This window comes from Hyperoodon ampullatus (assembly GCF_949752795.1).
Source record: "Hyperoodon ampullatus genome assembly, chromosome: 1".
NCBI lineage: Eukaryota > Metazoa > Chordata > Mammalia > Artiodactyla > Ziphiidae > Hyperoodon > Hyperoodon ampullatus.
The window spans coordinates 144,450,432-144,470,786 of NC_136914.1; the positions used below are offsets into that span (position 1 = coordinate 144,450,432).

The 20,355-nt window shown below is 39.0% G+C and overlaps 2 protein-coding genes across 2 annotated transcripts; one reads left to right on the forward strand and one right to left on the reverse strand.

Moving 5' to 3' along the window:
- Positions 1-838: 838 nt before the first annotated feature.
- CCNA2 (cyclin A2) lies at positions 839-6,646 on the forward strand (the record flags this gene model as incomplete). Its single annotated transcript, XM_079701564.1, has 8 exons — positions 839-1,051; positions 1,841-2,084; positions 3,318-3,430; positions 3,630-3,853; positions 4,697-4,904; positions 5,325-5,438; positions 5,872-6,005; positions 6,361-6,646. 8 exons carry the CDS (start codon positions 839-841, stop codon positions 6,407-6,409), a joined length of 1,299 nt encoding a protein of 432 aa, XP_079557690.1. The 3' UTR covers positions 6,410-6,646.
- Positions 6,647-7,056: 410 nt separating this feature from the next.
- On the reverse strand, positions 7,057-17,084 carry EXOSC9 (exosome component 9; the record flags this gene model as incomplete). Its single annotated transcript, XM_079711436.1, has 11 exons — positions 7,057-7,204; positions 7,422-7,500; positions 9,052-9,233; positions 10,186-10,332; positions 10,985-11,073; positions 11,481-11,613; positions 12,869-12,951; positions 14,833-14,970; positions 15,894-15,996; positions 16,113-16,232; positions 16,975-17,084. The coding sequence occupies 11 exons, from the start codon at positions 17,082-17,084 to the stop codon at positions 7,120-7,122; spliced, it is 1,269 nt and encodes a 422-aa protein (XP_079567562.1). The 3' UTR covers positions 7,057-7,119.
- Between the last annotated feature and the right edge of the window lie 3,271 nt (positions 17,085-20,355).

The following is a 20,355-nucleotide window of genomic DNA, read 5'->3' on the forward strand; positions in this document are numbered from 1 at the left end:
TTAAGTCTGTGAAGAAACACCTAAATGGTAAGATGACATTATAGTCTTCCAATATTATATCAGTTACATAAGCAGCGTGTTAAATGATTTATGCACGTTATTTAATACTAACGACAACTGTATAACGCGTAGATATTATTCCCAATTAACAGATAGGAAAATTGAGAATTGGAGACACTGAATAACTTGAACAAGACCACCAGGCCAGTATGTGGCCGGATCAGGTTTTAGACCTTGAGAAACTAGTCAGTCAAGCTAACTGGAGGTCCTAGGGCAGAAGGCCGGGGCGGCCCGCTACTAATTGCTAAAGTTTAATTCAGCTTATCCTAGTGACAGCCCTTGCCCCGAGACAGGGACCGCCTAGCGGCCCTATTTAAAGTCACAGTAGACTTAGGCCCCGCCTCCCCGCCGGGCGCGCGTACTTCCTCCTGCCGCCGTTCGACATCTCTTCGCCCCGCTCCGCCCCTGCTCGGTTGCCTTCGCAGCCGCCTTCACTCGCCTGCGACCGCGTCGCTCCGAGTGACGTCACGGGCCTCGGCTCTTTTCATTGGTCCATTTCAATAGTCGCGGGATACTTGAACTGCATGAACAGCCGCCGCTCCGGCGGGCTGCTCGCTTCATTTCGGGGGCGTCCTTGGCCCTCCACGCCCGGCAGTGCCTGCCTCCGCCTTTCACAACCTCCTCGGTCCTACACGATCTCGAGCGGGCCAGCGGGTGGGTAGGCTGGCCCGAGCTGCGGCGGGCGGGTACGGCTGGAGTGCACCTAGGCTGGTCGGCGGGACGCAGTGCACGCTGCTTGGCGCCGCAGGCTGATCCCGCCGCGCCCCCGGGAGCAGTGATGTTGGGCAGCTCCGCGCCCGGGCCTGCGGCCCGCGAGGCAGGCTCGGCGCTGTTAACATTGCAGCAGACGGCGCTCCAGGAGGACCAGGAGAACATCAACCCCGAGAAGGCGGCGCCCACCCAGCAGTCCCGGACCCGCGCTGGGCTGGCGGTACTAAAGGCCGGGAACTCGCGGGGACCAGCGCCGCAGCAGAGGCCTAAGACGCGACGGGTAAAGCAGTGAGCCGTATCTGCAGGAGGGTGGGCCGAGCGGGAGTTTTGCATGGGTTTAGCCGGCAGAGGAGAGTGGCGAGAAAGCATCCCCTGGCCTTTTCGCGGGAAGCCAGGATCTGGAGTCCCTTGATCCCTGGTTTTCTGGAGTGTAGGATGCCACATTACTCCCATTAGTTTCTCCCATTACTCTCCCTGCCAGCACTCTGCGTTTGTGCTGCCTGTCCGCTCTCCTCCATTGGGAGTATTTTTCTATAGATAACGAAGTCAAACCAAGCCCTACAACCTGAGTATGGTCTTTGCCCGCCTCCACGCCTTTCTCTCTGCTTTTAAGCCCCAGGCACTGCTCGGACTTCCTTCATCCTCCCCAAATGGTTAAGAGATTACCTCTGCTTTAGGAAAGGGTATAAAAAATACTTTGCTTTTGGTCAATTCCGCCATCTTACCGAATTTGCTCTGTTGCTCCACCCTGGGGCGAAAGAGGTAAACCACTTTTTTGCCATCCATCCTAAATTTGGCATTTTTCGGCCTGCCACTCCACCCATCTCGTGGCCTTGATTAGTTTTGCCCAATTCCACTTAGTGTGACTCTAAAACCCTTGCAGGAATGCCTGTGACAAATTGGAACATCCCTTCTTTCTCCGACTGACTACTCAAATTTCCTTGTCTGGATCTTCCCCCCTAAAGTTTAATTTTCCTGTTACAGTAATTGGGAGTAAATGCAGTATAAGGGGATGAAAGCAGAACAAAATTCCACTTAATAGGCTCAAAGCCAGTTATTTATTTTTTAGGTTGCACCTCTTAAGGATCTTCCTATAAATGATGAGCATGTCACCGTTCCTCCCTGGAAAGCAAACAGTCAACAGCCTGCATTTACCATTCATGTGGATGAAGCAGAAGCAGAGACTCAAAAGAGGCCAGTTGAATCTAAAAAACCAGAAAGTGAAGATGTCTTGGCTTTTAATTCAGCTGTTACTTTACCAGGACCAAGAAAACCACTGGTACCTCTTGATTACCCAATGGATGGTAGTTTTGGTAAGTTTTAAAGAAAATTTGTATCAGATCAATGTAATCATAATTACTGAATTAATGAAATTTTGCTTTTCAAAACATTATCTTACCTGATCCTTAACTACATTATGAGTTAGGTTTAATGTAACAAGCTTAGAAAGGGTGTGACTTATCTCAGGCCTCACAGCTAATCCAAGACCTAGTGACCTACAAAAGGATCCTAATCCCATGCTCCTTCTGGTACACTGCTAATTACATCAATTTCATTAGATCTCAGACTTATTTTAATCTGACCCTGGAAATGTTTGCTTGACTGGGAGAATATATTTCAGTTGTATTAAGACTCACTTTGTACATACCATTCTCAAATAGAGTGCTATTTGAGAATGCAGCTTTAAATACTGAGATAGCCAACACCTCTTCCACCTTTAAAACTTTGTTTCTGTAAAATCAGTCTGAGTGATTGTCTGATACCAGAGAGGGACATTGTCCTCCTGTGGGTCAGAGTAGCTGCTATAGACAACTCTTTGTGCTGCTTCTTTACCATCAGGCTATCTAGTCACTGGACAGCTCACTAAATTAAATCTCAGCTTTAGTTCTGTGGATGAGAGGTGTAGCAGGGAAGTCCTATGGAAATAAAATAATTGGTGTATTTTTATTTAAAATCTGCAACAAATTTTAAACTCAAACCTTGAAGTAAAAAGAATGGATGATATTTTTTGCCTTCAAAGATAATTTAAATTTACCAAAAAAGAATCACCTGTTGATTTTAGTGTTAATGTGTTTGAACTGCCCATAAGAAATCTGAGTTTCTCTTTAGCACACTTGTTAGCCCTACTTCTAGTTATTGCCTGGATTGTGCTTTGAATATGTTAGACTTAGGGGTCTGCAAACTCTCTTATGACAAATCCTAGATATCTCCAAACGTGGATTTTAACTTTGTCCTAGCAAAACCAGTGTACTCCTGTCATGGGAGATGAAGATACTTCAACATAATACCTGCTCCTCTAACTCATTTTCCTGTTAATGGTTTGTCAGTACTTTTTCTTGTTAATTAAAATCATTCCAAAACTAAGTGGACATAGGTACTAAAATCAGAGTTAAATCTTCTATGTACTTTGTCATAACAAGCTCTTTTTAGTTGGATGAAATAAACACATTGGTAGTTTGGGACTCCTTAAAACAGCAGTCACTTTTAGCTCTTAAATTAAGTCGAAAATGAAAAGTGAACTTCACTGTACTTTTGAATTCTCCCAGAGTCACCACATACTATGGATATGTCAATTGTATTGGAAGATGAAAAGCCAGTGAGTGTTAATGAAGTACCAGACTACCATGAGGACATTCACACATACCTTAGGGAAATGGAGGTAAAGGCTCTCTGAATCTACTTTTTACACTATTTGTTCACTGTGGTGAAAGGAAATTAAGAGGATGTTTTTAAGTTTTTTAACTGCCAGTGAATTACTCTAATGCTATACGTAAGTTTCTAGCATATAGGCAGCATCTGTTAATGGTAGAATAATCTAACTGCAGTTTTAACACTATACTAAGTAACCTTCTCAACAGGTTAAGTGTAAGCCTAAAGTGGGTTACATGAAGAAACAGCCAGACATTACTAACAGTATGAGGGCTATCCTCGTGGACTGGTTAGTTGAAGTAGGAGAAGAATATAAACTACAGAATGAGACCCTGCATTTGGCTGTGAACTACATTGATAGGTTTCTTTCATCGATGTCTGTGTTGAGAGGAAAACTTCAGCTTGTGGGCACTGCTGCTATGCTGTTAGCCTCGTAAGTACAACTTGGTTTGTTGGGTTAAAAGTGATTAGTAGTATCTTTCTGTGTAGGGAAGAAATTGTCATTTTTTAAAGTGTGACATTTTTTTTGCGGTACGCGGGCCTCTCACTGCTGTGGCCTCTCCCATTGCTGAGCACAGGCTCCGGACGCGCAGGCTCAGCAGCCATGGCTCACGGGCCCAGCCGCTGCGCGGCATGTGGGATCTTCCCGGACCGGGGCACGAACCCATGTACCCTGCATCGGCAGGCGGACTCTCAACCACTGCACCACCAGGGACGCCCCTAAAGTGTGACATTTTAACATACTATACAAGGCAGGGAGTCAGCGACTACTTCAGGGATGGTGGAGTGGATGAAACTTTAAATTTAGGACATTAATTTTCCTAGATCTGGATTTCAGGGCACCTTGAATGAACCTACAGACTGGCGACATTTTAATACACCAGGACTAGGTTACAAGGTGGTTCCTTCCACTTTAAAGTACTTTCCGGTATATAAGCAAAATCTTATCTTTTCTCCATTAAGACATGAAAACTAAAATGTAAATTATTTTTCTAAGGAAATTTCCTACATTTTCAGTTACTTGGTGAACTCTGGCATTATTCCCATCTTGGGAAGTCAGTCTCTCACTTATTTCCTTTAACTGAAGTGGGAGAAATATTTGGGGCTTTTAATTAGCATTTACCTAGTCTTGGCTAGAAATGGTCAAGTATCCGTGGAAACAGGCAACTGGTTTTGGATTCGTTCCATTTATTCTGCTTAAGGGATTTCAAGTTGGGATAAACAAGCTTGCTTTTCTTATAAAAGGACTGATTACTTAAAACTTCTTTCATTGTAGAAAGTTTGAAGAAATATACCCCCCAGAAGTAGCAGAGTTTGTATACATTACAGATGACACTTATACCAAGAAACAAGTTCTGAGAATGGAGCACCTAGTTTTGAAAGTCCTTGCTTTTGACTTAGCTGCACCAACAATAAATCAGTTTCTTACCCAGTACTTTCTGCACCAGCAGTCTGCAAACTGCAAAGTTGAAAGTTTAGCAATGGTAAGTTCTTTTCATTTTGTTGAATGAAGATTCTACAGTCACAATTAGGGGGAAGCTCTAGTTTCATTATACAGCCTTGGTCAAGGGATTTAGTATTCTGGGGACAGGTTAGTGCTGCAGTATGAAAGAAAGCCTATCATTGGCAAAAGAAAACATAAATGGAGAAAGCACTAGGAATAGTGGTATGAGGATGAAGTCTTGGTAAATGGTAGCCAGAAGAGTTGTTTTTAAAGCTATTAAAGGAGGAAAAATACAGGATGAGAATGAAGCAAAATGATAGTGAATATATTTAAAGATGTGGCGATGGTTGCTACAGAGCCAGTCTTAAAGATAACAAAATATTCGGTCAGAAGGTAAGGATTTGAGTTTTGAATTCCAGAACTCTTATGATCATAAAGTATATTTATTTTTTCATTCCAGTTTTTGGGAGAGTTAAGTTTGATAGATGCTGACCCATATCTAAAGTATTTGCCATCAGTTATCGCCGCAGCAGCCTTTCATTTAGCACTCTACACTGTCACGGGACAAAGCTGGGTATGTATGATGACGTCCTCACACATCCACCTTGTGCTGTAAATGCTTGTGCCAGATAGGTTAAGTAACTGTCCTATACAACTGACAGTTGTCTAGATGTACTGAACTGGAAGAGCTATTCAACCACCTACACTGTTGAAAGCATTTTGTCTTACCTGTTTAATAGCATCTGTTAGGTAGAAAGCTTGGTTACTATTAATGCTTGGATTTGAAAGGTGTGCTTGAAGAATTCAGGCCGTAAGACTTGCTGTTGGCAAGGAAAATAGTAAAAATTGATCGAAGTTAGCGAAAGAGCTTGAGAAAACTGGAAGATGTTAGTTGGAGGTGTTAGGACTGAAGTTTAACAAAACTCAAGCTTAATGCCAACTACTAACTTGTATTCAGTGTCTGTTACTAAAAACAAAACTCAGTGGTTCCGTCCTCCCTCCTGCAGCCTGAATCATTAGTACAAAAGACTGGATATACGCTGGAAACTCTAAAGCCTTGTCTCATGGACCTTCACCAGACCTACCTCAGAGCTCCGCGGCATGCACAACAGTCAATAAGAGAAAAGTACAAAAACTCAAAGTAAGAATTAACAGCAGTAGATACCAAAGAAGCTTGCTTTTCCAGGCTATCATACGGTTCAGAGCTCCTTGATATTTTAACTTTATTTAAGGGATTCACAAATCAGGCACAGCCTCCTTAAGCAACTGTTCTCTTAGCAGCCGTGTTTTGAGCTTCTGTCCTGTATTTGAGGGAGAAGAGGGGAGAGGAATGGGGGGCATGCATGCAAGTGTTGGGGAGCAGACTATGGTTTTATAACCATTAATTCAAGTAGACAGAAATAGCATTTGTGAGTTCCTAGTATAAGTTTCATTCTATAATGTTTCACCCAATAAATGTTTACTAAAAATGGATTTTTTTTTTTCCCTGCTTACAGGTATCATGGTGTTTCTCACCTCAACCCACCAGAGACACTAAATGTGTAACAGTGAAAGACTGCCTTTGTTTTCTAGGATGTAAATCACTCAAAGTATATGGTGTACAGATTTTATCTTAGGTTTTAATTTTACAATCATTTCTGAATACAGAAGTTATGGTCAAGTACAAATTATGGTATCTATTACTTTTTAAAGGTTTTAATTTGTATATCTTTTGTACATGTAACTATCTTAGATATTTGGCTATTTTTAAGTGGTTTTTGTTAAAGTATTAATGATGCCAGCTGTCAGGATAATAAGAAATAAATTGATTTGGAAAAGTTGGTTTGTAAGTCAAATTTAATTTGAGGTAAAAATTTGACTTCAGGATTTCACTCAGAAAAATTAATTTTGTTTATTAAAGCATGGGGACTGGGAAGGCTTCTCCTTCCAACACACAGGTGATGACATTCACCTCCCTAAGGAACTGGGCCAACTGTCTGACTTGGGCATAATCTAAGAAGACTCTTTCACATCTTTGTACACACTATGAAAATGCTTTTTCATTCATCAACTTTTACTACACTTGACCTAACCAAAGTGACAGTTATTTAAAACCTGTTTTAAAGCATTCTCCAGACGTTTATTTTAAAGCATAATGTAAAAATAATGTAAAGAACTAGATTCTATAATGGGTTTGTGAATAATACCCAAGGTTGTTAGCACTGAATAAATACCTTTTTAATAGTTATATACACAAATATACAACTATGTGAACTTTAATTAGCAGCTCTCTTCTTTTTTCTCTTTTTCACTGGCTTTTTACTTGGTGCTTTTACTTGTGTTGCACTGATGGTCTGTGTTCTGTGAACAAAGTAAATTAACAAGTTTTAACAGTATTTATTAGTACTAGGAGCTTACTTTTGCCACCTATGACAGAATAATACTGTAACCTTGAAAGGCATCCAAGCAGTTTTACAGACCTAATTCTATAAATCTCAGGTTGAAGAAACCCAGAGAGCAAGCTTCTAAAAAGTCTTGAGTATATGTATACATTTGAAATAAACCAGAAATTTGTTACCTTATTTTCTTCGGATTCTTATCTGGTTCTAAAATGATCATTTCTTCTTCTTCACTGTCTGAGAGCACTATAGGGGCATCTTTTAAGAAAATGTTAAGAAAGGAATATAAGTTTCAGATAGAGAGCCCAAGCAGCATTTTGGGTGGAGGCTTACAGATCTACTATTGGTTCTTCCCTGAGGTTATTCCTTGGAACTCTAAAAAACCTTATGTTTGCTTCTTTAATAGAATTAAAGTGAGGGGGATAATTCTACATACATGTGTGTGTGTGTGAGTGTGTATATATGTACACACACACACACACTATACACACACATAGAGCGTCTTACAGAACCAATTTGGAAACAAGTCAATATGCCAACTGAATTCCTTGTGCTACTCTTTGAATTTGTTAATTTTGAAGATCTAGATTCTAAATTTATCCCTAAACACTAAAGGGAAAGATACCTAGAAGCAGAATTACTGGGTCAAAAGGCATATACCTTCCGAAAGACATTTTTGCCAGATCCCTCCAGAAACGTTTCAATTTACACTCTAAGAATAGTATATTAACCCATTTTCCTATACACCCTTGCCAATGTGTTTCTGGCCATTTGTATTTAAGAATGCAAATACAAATAGGAACAGAAACAAAAAATGGGCAAAAGAACAGAAACGTCTTTCTGTTCTTTTGCCCATTTTCCCCATGAAACTTACTACATTAATTCTTTATATTTAAAGTTTTCAATTACTTTCTCCTTATTAGAAAAATTTCACAAATATATAAAGGCATATGGAGTTTAAAAAACAAAGTAACATCTATCAATAAATAGTCCCTGTGTTTAAGCAGCTTATGTTGGTGTAAATATATAGTAAATACATGGAACGAGGTCTGGAAGAATAATACTAAATAGAAGTGACCACTGGGGAAGCTGAATAAGGGTCCCAATTAATGGGGATTTTTTTTTTTTGTCTTACAAAAAACCCCAGCAGGTTCTCAGTAATATTTACAGGCAATAATCTTCCTTTAAGGCAGGCAGGTATGTGCATTACACACTGAAACATTATCACCTTCACTATTTTCTCAGCCAGATTTAATAGCTGCATCCTTTAGTTCTCTACCAACCTACTTCCTAGATCCTTCCTTGTTTGACTTATTAAAATTTAGAATTCTTCACACAAGCCACATTTCACTGCTCAGTAGCTACATGTGGCTAGTGGCTACTATGCTGGACAGTGTAGAGACAGAACGTTTCTAACACTGCAGAAAGTTCTGTGGATGGCACTACTCTAATATACGTTATGATACTGCCTTTTTATGTTTGAGTCTAGAAACTATACAAAAAAAAAATAGCACACAGGAATGAGATTTTAAGAAACTCATCCCCTTAAAACTGGCCCGGATAAGATACAAAAACAGACAAAAAAAAAACCCTTTAAAATAAAAAATGCCACTCCCTTCACATACCAAAGAATACCACTATTCCTCAAAGATAAGCATATTCTTGCAGTTAGCCTCAACAGTTTAGTTGAAATTTAAATTACAAAATATTTAGCCCCTCTAAAAAAGTAACTGCTAATATAAAAATAAGATTCCTAAAATAGGGAGATATATATATACATATTACATATAGCCATGAAGTATCACATACCTTGGCTTCCAGTATTAGAGACTTCTCCCATGTCCATTTTTATACTATCAAGAATAATAGCTTCATCACTGCCACCTTCATCTTCCTCGTCCTTCTCAGAGTCTTCAAGATCACCCCAGGAGTTTTCTATTCCCTCTCCAATTTGGGCGGTTCCAGGAGTCCACAGCACAGGTTTCGAAACACTTAGCAAGTTAAGAAAACTGAATAACAAAAATACTGCTATTTGATGCAGTGCTGAAAATGATTAGAATGAAAGTTTTCTTCCTTTAAGATTGATTGAAGTGTGCCTCAAATTATTAGGAAAAAATTTACTAATAGCTATACTATGGATGGCTGAACAGTGAAGAATAGTGTATAACTCAGGTTAAGATTTTATGGACACAATGGGTGAGAAATATCAAGAGACACACTTGCTCTGAACATTTTAGTTGCAGTAATAAATCTGGTGAATGAATGAACTTCAAGAACAACGTGGGGACTTCCCTGGTGGCGCAGTGGTTAAGAATCTGCCTGCCAATGCAGGGGGACATGGGTTCGAGCCCTGGTCCGGGAAGATCCCACATGCCGTGGAGCAACTAAGCCCGTGCGCCACAACTGCTGAGCCTGCGCTCTAGAGCCCGTGAGCCACAGCTACTGAAGCCCGAGCGCCTAGAGCCCGTGCTCTGCATCAAGAGAAGCCACGGCAATGAGAAGCCCGTGCACCACAACGGAGAGTAGCCCCTGCTCGCCACAACCAGAGAAAGCCCACATGCAGCAACGAAGACCCAACGCAGCCAAAAATAAATACATGAGTAAATAAATTTATTAAAAAAAATAAGAACAAGGTGTAATAATGTATAGTGTCTGACCATGCCAGTGAGATTACAGAACAATTTTCCAAAGGAAAATGAAATGCTGTAAATTGGTTCTTAAGAGAATTTTCTGGTTTTGGTAGGATAGCTGAAGAGAAGGTAGATGTTACACCATCAATTTAATATGACTCATCACTATCTTGTCTTATATCTTAAACGTTTTTCTCTAACAAAGTACAGTGTTTCAGAAAACAAATTTCCATATGCACACGCTTCACAGAGCTCTAATAATGCCCAAAGTGTTATGAATCTTGTTTTTACCAAAAACACCCAGTAAAGATACACTTCTGAAGGAGGTTCAGCTTCAGAAATGATTTCTTCTGCTTTCTCCTCTACATCGGAGGTATCAATAGGGGCCTTTTCCATTCTAAATGCTGTGATCCTTTGATTTGCTATAGATTCTGCAAAGCCAAACTTTCCACCTTCTTTCCTGTGTGGGTTTTTTTGGGGAGTTGGGAGGGAAGGGGGAATGAGAGATGGGAGAGAAGACAGGAAAGGAAAAAAAAGTTAACTATTTTATCCTTTTGATAGATAAGAAATTGGATGAGAAACTATTTGACTAACTTAACCCCACCAATTTACTATGCCTATCAAGTGAGATAATAAAAAGTGACTATAATTAACCATTTATTAAACCATGTGCCAAGCATGTGTTATGTACTTAAAGCATATTATTCTCCAATCCTCAAACCAGCCCCACCAGGTAGGCATTAACCTCCCATATTACAGAAGACACTAAAGTGCTGAGATATAGCTGTTGCTTAATGTCACACAGTAAGAAGAGATGGGAATCAACCCAGTTTGTATTCTTTCTGTTAACATGAGCTACTGGATTCTTTTCCTAAGAAAATGTTAACTTTTTAAACAAAAAATATCATGTGGCTTTTTAATACAGATTATGTGTAAACTGGAATACAATAAATAGTTCAATCAACTTTCAAAAAACATTTAGTATATTCAACTGAGATGAACAGATAAGGAAAGACTGAGTGTAAAAACTGTATAGTCATGCTTGTGCAAGAAAAATCCTCAACAGAAAAATCTATAACAAGACCATTCAGTTCTAAAAAAATCAAACTTACCTAACTTTCTGGTCGTTCTCCAAAGCTTTCTGTATTAGCTCTGTAATTTCTGCTACCTTCACACCAGCTATTTTACTACATCTCAAAACCTATTTATAAAAGTGAACTCTGTTATTTAAAGACAACAAATCAAGTAGCTTTCTCTAACAAAACTAAAAACATGAGATTAGTTTTTCTACCTTTGCAATTTAAGCCTTTTTTTTTAAATATGAAAATAATACAGTGTAAACACAAATTAAGGCAAGATGTGAGAGCTATTTTTAAATGTTAAAGGAACTGACCCAAAAACTTTTCTATGACAATGTAGAAGATACCACTCAAGAGGCCACAGATACACTAACTTCCTTTCTGTCAGTGATCCATAGCTCTGTTCAAGACAGGGCTGCACAGTGTCCCCCGGAAAGCTGTATCAGGATTTTAGTTTAAAAACAAGAAAAAGTTTCTAAAAAGAAGAGACCTATTTTTAATGGAACATTAATCAAATCAAAGCACTGACTTGATCTTTTAGCAGCATTATCCCACCACTGGATTGGATGGTACAAATCTCTCGATGCTTATTCATGGCAATCACCAGCAAGCCATCCATTACACGTTCTTCTCGTTCATTGGGATCCACCAATAAGTATGTTCTGAAATGAATGTTAAATGGACATGAACATATCTGATGCTGAGTGCTTGTCAATTTTAAGCTAATGGATATTTTTAAAAGATAGCATTATAATAAGGTCAACACAGTGTAGGTCTGAGCCTATGAATTTGAGTCACTTTAATCTGAAAAGAGACAACAGAATTATTATAACATTAATTTGGTTAATTTTAAAGTTTCCCTAATATCCTGTACTCTGAAATTCTTCCAGGTTCTGCTAATGGCTCATTACAAAAAATTACTGTCTATTTCCACACTGTCCAATGTTAGCCTCTAATCACATGTGGTTACTGAGCCCTTGAAATGTGGCTAGTCCAAACTAAGATGTACTATTAGTATAAAATACTCGATTTCAAAGACTTAGTAGAAATAAAAGAATGTGAAATGTCTCAGGAATAATTTTTAAGATATTGATTATATATTAAAATATTTTAGATATATGAAATAAAATAAAATATCAAAATTAATTTTACCTGTTTCTTTTTACCCTTTTAATGTGGCTACTAAAATTACATACATGGCTCATGTCATAATTCTACAGGACAGTGCTGGTCTATTTCCCTCTAATAAAGTTCTATACTACAGTGACTGAAAGATGAAAGCTTTTCTCTAGTTCTTAGTCATTAAATTGCTAAAATATTTATACCTCTCTTTGTTTCTAAAGAGATTTAAGGCTCAAGCTTTCATTTAAAGGTGCCTTACATGGACCTAAGATTCCAGGTTTTCTGTTGTAGGAGGAATTAGCAGTGAGTTGTGAAGAAACTGCTGGAGAGCTGAAGGAAAACAAGATTTTTTTTTCTCATCTGTGAACGTTTCCGCCTTGTAACCTGCGCCTATCCTACAACTATTCCATATAATATGCTCCTCAAATATATTCCAAAGTTCTCTTCCATTAATCCACAGTCATTCTCAGCCTACTTTCCAAAATTAGAGCCTAACATCTGTACACCTCTAGGAAAGATACACTACCATGCTGTGGTAAACTCATAAATGTATAAGTATGCCACGAAAAGAAAAACGTGAAGTCTCTTCATTAAAGGAGAATTTGTCACTTCTACTGAGAAAGCTCTTAGTTCTGAGCATTTGTCAAGTAATGCTCTTAAGAAAGAAAGAAAATAACTATAAGGTGCTCTAATATTAAACAAGGGGTTTGTTCGTTTGCCTACGGCACATTTGAATGGAACAAAAAAGTTCCTAGCTGCATTTATAATTTCAGCCATGACAAGGACGAGACTTACCCTTGCTGGAAGAAGGCAAAACTGACACAAATGGGCATGTGGTGGATGCTCAATGGTACAGGATCACGTTCTTCAAGTGTATACTGTTTGAAAATAAAAGTTTCAATAATTACAATCACTAACTTATAAACGTACAAAAAATAATCTTGTACATCAAATATTAAAATAAAAAATGAAATCCCTTTAATCTTCAGTGAGTACCTAAATAACTTCTTTTGCAACTACCTGTTTGACTTTGCCATTCATCTTCCTTAAAACTTTATGTATTTGTCAAAAAGTTTTATTGAGGTATAATTTACATAACATAAAATCCACTGTTAGTAAATGATTCACTTTTTAGTAAATATATAGTGAAGTAACTATCACCACAATTCAGTTTTTAAAACATTCTCATTGGGCTTCACTGGTGGCGCAGTGGTTGAGAGTCAGCCTGCCGATGCAGGGGACACGGGTTCGTGCCCTGGTCTGGGAAGATCCCGCATGCTGCGGAGCGGCTGGGCCCGTGAGCCATGGCCGCTGAGTGCGCGTCCGCGTCCGGAGCCTGTGCTCCGCAACGGGAGAGGCCACAACAGTGAGAGGCCTGCGTACCGCAAACAAACAAACAAAACTCTCATTACTCCGCCAAATTCCCTTAAGTGTGTTTGCAGTTGATTATCACTCCCAGTCCCAGCCCAAAGCAACCACTGATCTATCAATACTTTATCTCTATAAATCTGCCTTTTCTGGACATTCCATGTAAGTGAAATCAAACAATTTTCAGTCTTTTGCATCTGCCTCCTTTCAACTCAGCATGTTTTATCCACCTTGAAGTACACATCACACCGGTAGTTTGGTCCTTTTTACTGCTGAATAGTATTCCACTGCATGGATACACCACACTTTGTTTTTCCATTCACTAGTTGATGAACATTTGGCTAATTTTCAGTTTTTGGCTGTAATGAATAATGCTGCTATGAACATTCACATAAAAGTATTTGAGTGAATGTATACTTTCATTCTCCTTGAGTACATTCTTAGATATAGAATTGCTAGGCTGTATAAGTTTACACTTAACTTTTTAAGAAACTGCCAAACTCTTCCAACATGGCTGTAACACTTTACCACCAGCAATATCTCTACAGTATTTTTTAATCAATGTCTTTTTTGTCTACTCATCACTCTATATTTTCTTTTTTACTTCCATATACCACCTCCCCTCTCTAAAGGAACATGTCTCTATTGTTAATAAAACTTTGTCTACACCTCTAAGTCTTTCAAGAGTCTGCTCCAGTCTAATTCCTAAAAACATCATCATGAATGACATCTTAGAGAATTTGGGCATCTGATGTTTCCTTTTATAACTTCAGGAATCAAATTATCACCACAGTGCACTTTCATTATTCTAGCATGTAATTTATATAAATTGACATTGACATACTCTGCACAAAAGAAAGGACAATGTAAATAGTATAGGTCCATAGTTTTCAAAAGGTGGTCCTTATACCAGCACTACCAGTATCACGTGGGAACTCTGTCAGAAGTACAAACTCATACATCCTATCCCCATTCTACTCTGAGGATGGAGACTAGCAATATGTTTTAACAGTCTTCCCAGGTGTTTCTGATGGGTTTTTGCCACACAGTAAGAACAAGCATCTCACTGTGAAAATACTGAGAATTATGATTTTTCACACATGCCCCCTAAGCATAAACCAACCACTTAATCTAATGCTCAATCCAAAGAAGTAATCTAGTTCTATTCTAAAAAAACCAGGATAGGGTAAGCATTCACTGACAAAACTTTAATACAGGAGATTTAAGAGAGTTCAAAGGTAACTGTGACCATATTTTTTGCCTTGTGAACAAATTTTAGAACATACTTAATTGCCATGTACAGTAAGACTTCATTAGAAACAAGCTGTCTGCACAGCAAGGATATTCAATCATTCATAAGAAGGAGCCTGGCTCACATCATGGAAGCTTACCAGTGTTACTTCATCTCCTTGGACAGAGACATCAGGCCTTCGGAAGTGACATAAGGCTACAATTGCAGCAATGCTGGCAGCATCAATAATGTTTCCATCATGATTTAACAAATGTAGGTCCACGCGTATTTGCCAAACCTGAATGTGAATTCAAAACAAAAATAAATCCTAAATAGTCACAACCAGAGGTTATTTATAAGGAAAGTAACACTATGTGCAAATTTTTCTCTTGCTGTTAAAACATGCAGTTACTCCTTCTATTGTATCAATAAAAATACATTTAGAAAAATGTCAAGCCAGACCAACACCTGAAATACCAATAGTTTACCTTTTTATGAGTCATTTGACAACAGTAAAATATATACTGTAAATAAACAGAACCACTCTACATTTAGTACTAAGATTCCCCTAACTCCAAGCCTAATGATATTTTTATTGTGTCTCCTAACTTAAAAACCTCAAACTCTTAGGTTTTACTTGACAATATTTATGATAACCTTACAAGTAATGCAAATAGTATTATATTCAAGTATAGAATGTGGAAAGGCCAAGTGACTTCTCTGGAGTCAAAAAGATGGTTAAAATACTCTAATCAAGAATGAAGTTCTAATATCATCAAATAGCACAATATATTGAGAGTAATATTTCCAATGTCGGACTACCAATGACTCACTATGCAGCCCTGTGTAAGTCAATAAACCTATCCAAATGAAGGATTTAATCAGTTCTTTAGCTCTTCATCCATAAAAAAGGAAAACATTACCTGCTTCTATCAACTCACTTAAATAATATAAGAAAATAAATGAAAGTATGTGAAAAACCACAAGTTCTTTGAATAAGAAATTTGTATACAAATCCAAGTTGCTATTTTCACCAATTTTTTTGTCCCTCCAAAGAGAGATGACACAAAGTTCTATGGGTAGCACTCAGGAATATGTGAAGTGAAGTGAACTAGAATAAAACTGAATTAATTGAAGCTCTGAGAATGAAAGTATAGATACAGGGATCCATGAATCAACAATACTCATCCCAAGATTAAGAATTTTGGGCATATTCCCCACCTTTTCACCAGCAACAACACAGAGAGATTCAGTGTCTATACACTTCGAATTTCTTAGACATCTTTCCAAGAGGCGATTCAACTTCACCAAGAGATCTGACTGCCTATGAAAACAGGAATGGGCTAATGTCATGAAATATAACACCAGGCAGTAAAACAATAGCTCACCCCTGTTAGGCTCTTCTCTGGCTAAAGCAGCTTAAGAAAAAGATTTAAATACCTGCCAGGTTCAAAAGCTGGGGCAGCCATCTGAGAGAGTTCAAGGTTAAAAAAAAGAATACCTTCTGTTGCCCTATTGAGTTTTGGAGAAACAAGTTCACAGGAAACCTGTCCAAGAACTCTGCAAAGATAAAGTACAAATCTGTTAATTAAATGTATTTCCTTTCCAATTAAAAAAAAAAGGAAATCTAAAAAATTTCAGTCTTACACTACGTTGAGTAATAACATGTTCAGTATGATATATCATTAAAGGTTGAAGTTACCTACAAAGTATAGTAGTAGAATACATACAGAAATAAAACACATATTGGCATAACCAAAAAGATGACAGGGAAAAAAAATATCATTACAATATTTACTATTCCACAGATTTTTAAGAGTCAATGACCATTTCTTCTCTTTTCTAAAACAAATATTTAGTGATACAAGATGGCATGCAAACTTGAGACGTCCTAAGAGTTTTCTTATGGCATGGTTCACCAACATTATCTGACCAATATCCTCACAACTTCCAAATGAATATTAAAAATCTAATTCTCATGTCACTCAGGAAAAGGAGGAAAGTAGGCCCTACTTAATGACAACAAATGCAAGGAACAAATTCAGTGCAATCACTGCTGGCTGTATATATGATTCACAGGGATCAGAAAGAACTATGTGATACTCATGTGACGGAAAATATATTCATGATTAAAAATGTAAAGTGTGACTATAAAACCAAAGTCTTGCATTAAAGAAAACATACTTATTTTGGGCAGCTAAACAAAGTACTGTCCAGACTTATCTGCTTTGTAAACTGAGTCAATCAAGTTCTTTTAAATTTCTCCCTATTGAGCTTATACCTAATTTGAATACTTTGTTACCTTGTTTTTCCAAGTTCCACAATGCAGCACCCATAATCTGTTCCAAATGAGATCTTGATGTTCCTATAATCATAGGTTTGTCTGCCATCCAGCCGCTGTAAGCACAACATTCCTTTATTCCTAATACAAATATTTATTACTCTGTGCTAGGCAGTCCTTGGGCTAAGCACTTGGAGCTAAGTGTGATTCTAACCACTCCACGTAGGAGAGTGGAAACTAGGTGCCCGAGCACTGACAGTCGCTGGGGTGACCTGAGCCTTGGAAAGAACCCACCGGAGCCAAATAAATATTGGGGCCTTGGGGGAACCCACCGGCCGCTCCCCCAGGGGCTCCCGGGGCCTGCGAGAGCTAGGTCTGTGTGCCCAGGCCAGAAGGCTGCGGGCCGCCGCGCTACCCGAGCGCTCACGCAGCGCCAAATTCCCGGTTTACCTTTTTCTCTTCGATGGCGCGGAGTAGAAAGCGGCGCTCGCAGTTTGAGAGTGGCGTCTCCTTCATACTGTCGGGTCAGGGGACGCACAGGTACTGGAATGCGTCGGGAGAAGACACCCTGCACCTCTTCACGCGCGCCCTGCTCGTACCTCGGCGCAGGAGATTGACGTCATGAAAGCTCGGCAGCTGAAGTTGGGAAAGCTAAGGCTGAGAGACCACCGCTAGTGCGCAGGCTCAAAACAAAGTTGGACCAGCCGGAGCTGGCTGGAGAAGCAAAAGGAGGAGAGACTCTGAACGGAAAGTTCTGTTTGTTTTATTATAAAGTGTAGCGGAGAAAAGGACCCCGAAACAACCACCAGTGATAGAAATTAATATCAGTTGAGCGCTCTCACACTTCACTCTATCCTCAGTTCTAGCGGAGTAGGCTAGACAGGTATTATTGCTATTTTACAGATGAAGAAGTTGAGATTTAGCCACTAAAAAGCTGTAAAAGCAGAGTTTCAGCAGATTAATTGGAAAAACACTGGAATGAGCCGGCGTAAGTGGAGCGGAGAGGAGAGAAGAAAGTTGAGATGGTGAGCTGGGGTATTTTTACGGGCTGACGGTGAAACCTCGAGGACCTGAAAAATTGACAAGAATTGATAGTATTAGCAATTTGTAATGGTGTTATACCTACCGCTGGCTGAAACAAAATTTGTTGTTTATTTCTTACAGTCTCTCCAGTTATTTTAAGGCGATAAACTTATTTTTATAGGCGTAGAGGAACTTTAGTGTGTTCGTGCTACCAGTCACTCGGCTCTTTGGGAGAGGCAGAATCAGGTAGTAAAGATCTTCCTCCACTTACCGTAGGGTTATGTCCAGTTAAAGCCGTGCAAGTGGAAAATACATTACTACACCTAACCTGGGAACATCATGGCTTAGCCCAACCTACCTTAAACTTGCTCAGAACACTTACATTAGCCAACAGTTGGGCAAAGTCATCTAATTGGGCAAAGTCATCTAACACAAAGCCTATTTTTATTATAAAGTGTTGACCGTCTTGTGTAATTTACTGAATATTGTACTGAAAGTGAAGAGCAGAATAGTTGTATGGGTACAGAATGGTTGTAAGTGTACCGGTTGTTTACCAGGTGGCTAACTGGGAGCTGTGGTTGCTACCACTGTACAGCATGAAGAGAGAGTATCGTACTGCATATAAATAGCCCCGCGAAAAGATCAAAATTCAGAATTCGAAGTATGTTTTCTACTGAATGCATATCGCTTTCAAGCCATTGAAAAATTGAAAAGGGAACTGTTATACGTGCAGGACCCTCTGTAGTTAAAAGCAGGAACTAACTTCAAACTACCCAGGCTCAAATTCTGACTCTGCCCTTTACTTGTTCTGTGACCTTGGCCAATGAAGCCTATATGCTTCACTTTACTCATCTGCAAAATAGCAATGATAAATCTATTATGAGAGATAAAAATGAGTCAGTACATGTAAAATGCTTAGAACAATGCCTGGCTTGGAGTCAGGCACTAGTTCGGTGTTCACATATTATTTTGTTGCATTTGCTTCAGTGATAGGCAATGTAATTCCCACGCAGGCTGCATCTCGCTTCAATTTCACCTGCTACATACTATCAATATTCGAGAATGTGGAGACTATTTTAATCGGGCTAGTTGCAGGAAGAGGTCACTTTGTAGAGATGCCATTAGAGTTAAGTAAATCCTTCACGATGAGAAGGATCAGCCAGAATATCATCTGCAGGAGAGGAAAAGTCTTTCATGCAGAAGGAGCCACATGAACCAAGACTGAGGTTGGATGAGCCTGACATGGTCCGGAGACAGGAATCATGAAGAAGGAGGGAAGTGGACAGACCCTATATCCACATGCTCAGACTGCCGATTGATTTTCAAAAGGGACAAGGAGATTACAAGGTATAGGCCGTTTAAGTTCTTAAACAACACAATTCATGTTTATAGTATAGTTTCGCAACAGAACTCCTGGCTGTTAATTTTATCATTTAAATCTTTGGGTTATTTTAGTGGGCTTTTGATAATTTCTCTTTCCCGTCAGAAAGGAAACAGGACTTCGTTGAAATAGTCTGTCCTTTCCTGAGAGACAGGAAAAAAATGGTGGTGGAAAAAAAAATGGACTTTGGCTTCAGATAAACTTCAGATCAAATGGACTGTAGGTGAATTAAATAATCCTGAGCTTCGGCTTCTGTGTATTTAGGTTGGAAATAATTACTTTGTGTTAAACGGTCTGAAGGAAAGCATCCAACACCATGTTTTGGACATAATAGCTATTCAAATTGTTGGTTTTCTTCTGCTTCTGATTTGGCAAGGCTTCCCATGAAACTGTCCAAATACGCCATGTCTGATTGCTGTTCTGAGATTGCTGCTTGATTACCTTGTCCTGCTCACCTTCCACTTGTATACAATTTCCACCATTCCTTCCTACTTCTACTATTATATTATTGTAATTTTAGCACTACAGCATTTGCCTTTTATTGGAGTTAATCCAAAGGTGTATAATCCATTTCCACTCACATCTACATACCATCATAAAATATATTTACTTCATAGCCTTGTTTTTAGTAAGAAAATTTTGAAACTTGGGTGCAAGGGACACTTGTTTCATGCTTACAGGGGATTTTTTTTTTGAAATTTGAGAAGAGGTTCAGATAATGTGCATTCTGCTCTTTAAAAAGAATAAGTTTGAGTAGTATATTGACCTAGATGATCTGTCTAAATATAACCTGGTTTTCAACAAGATATTTGAGTATAGATCTTCTCTCCTCTTTACTGGACATCTGTTGCTTTGTCTGACCAGCACCCTTCTATTTCTTGGAGACATGCTCTTTCCTGACCCTATGTGATTCTGTTGTTAGTGTTAATAGCAGGCATGGCTGTGATCAGACCCTGCTAATTGTGGAATCCCATCCCTGTCTTCTCATTGACTGTTGA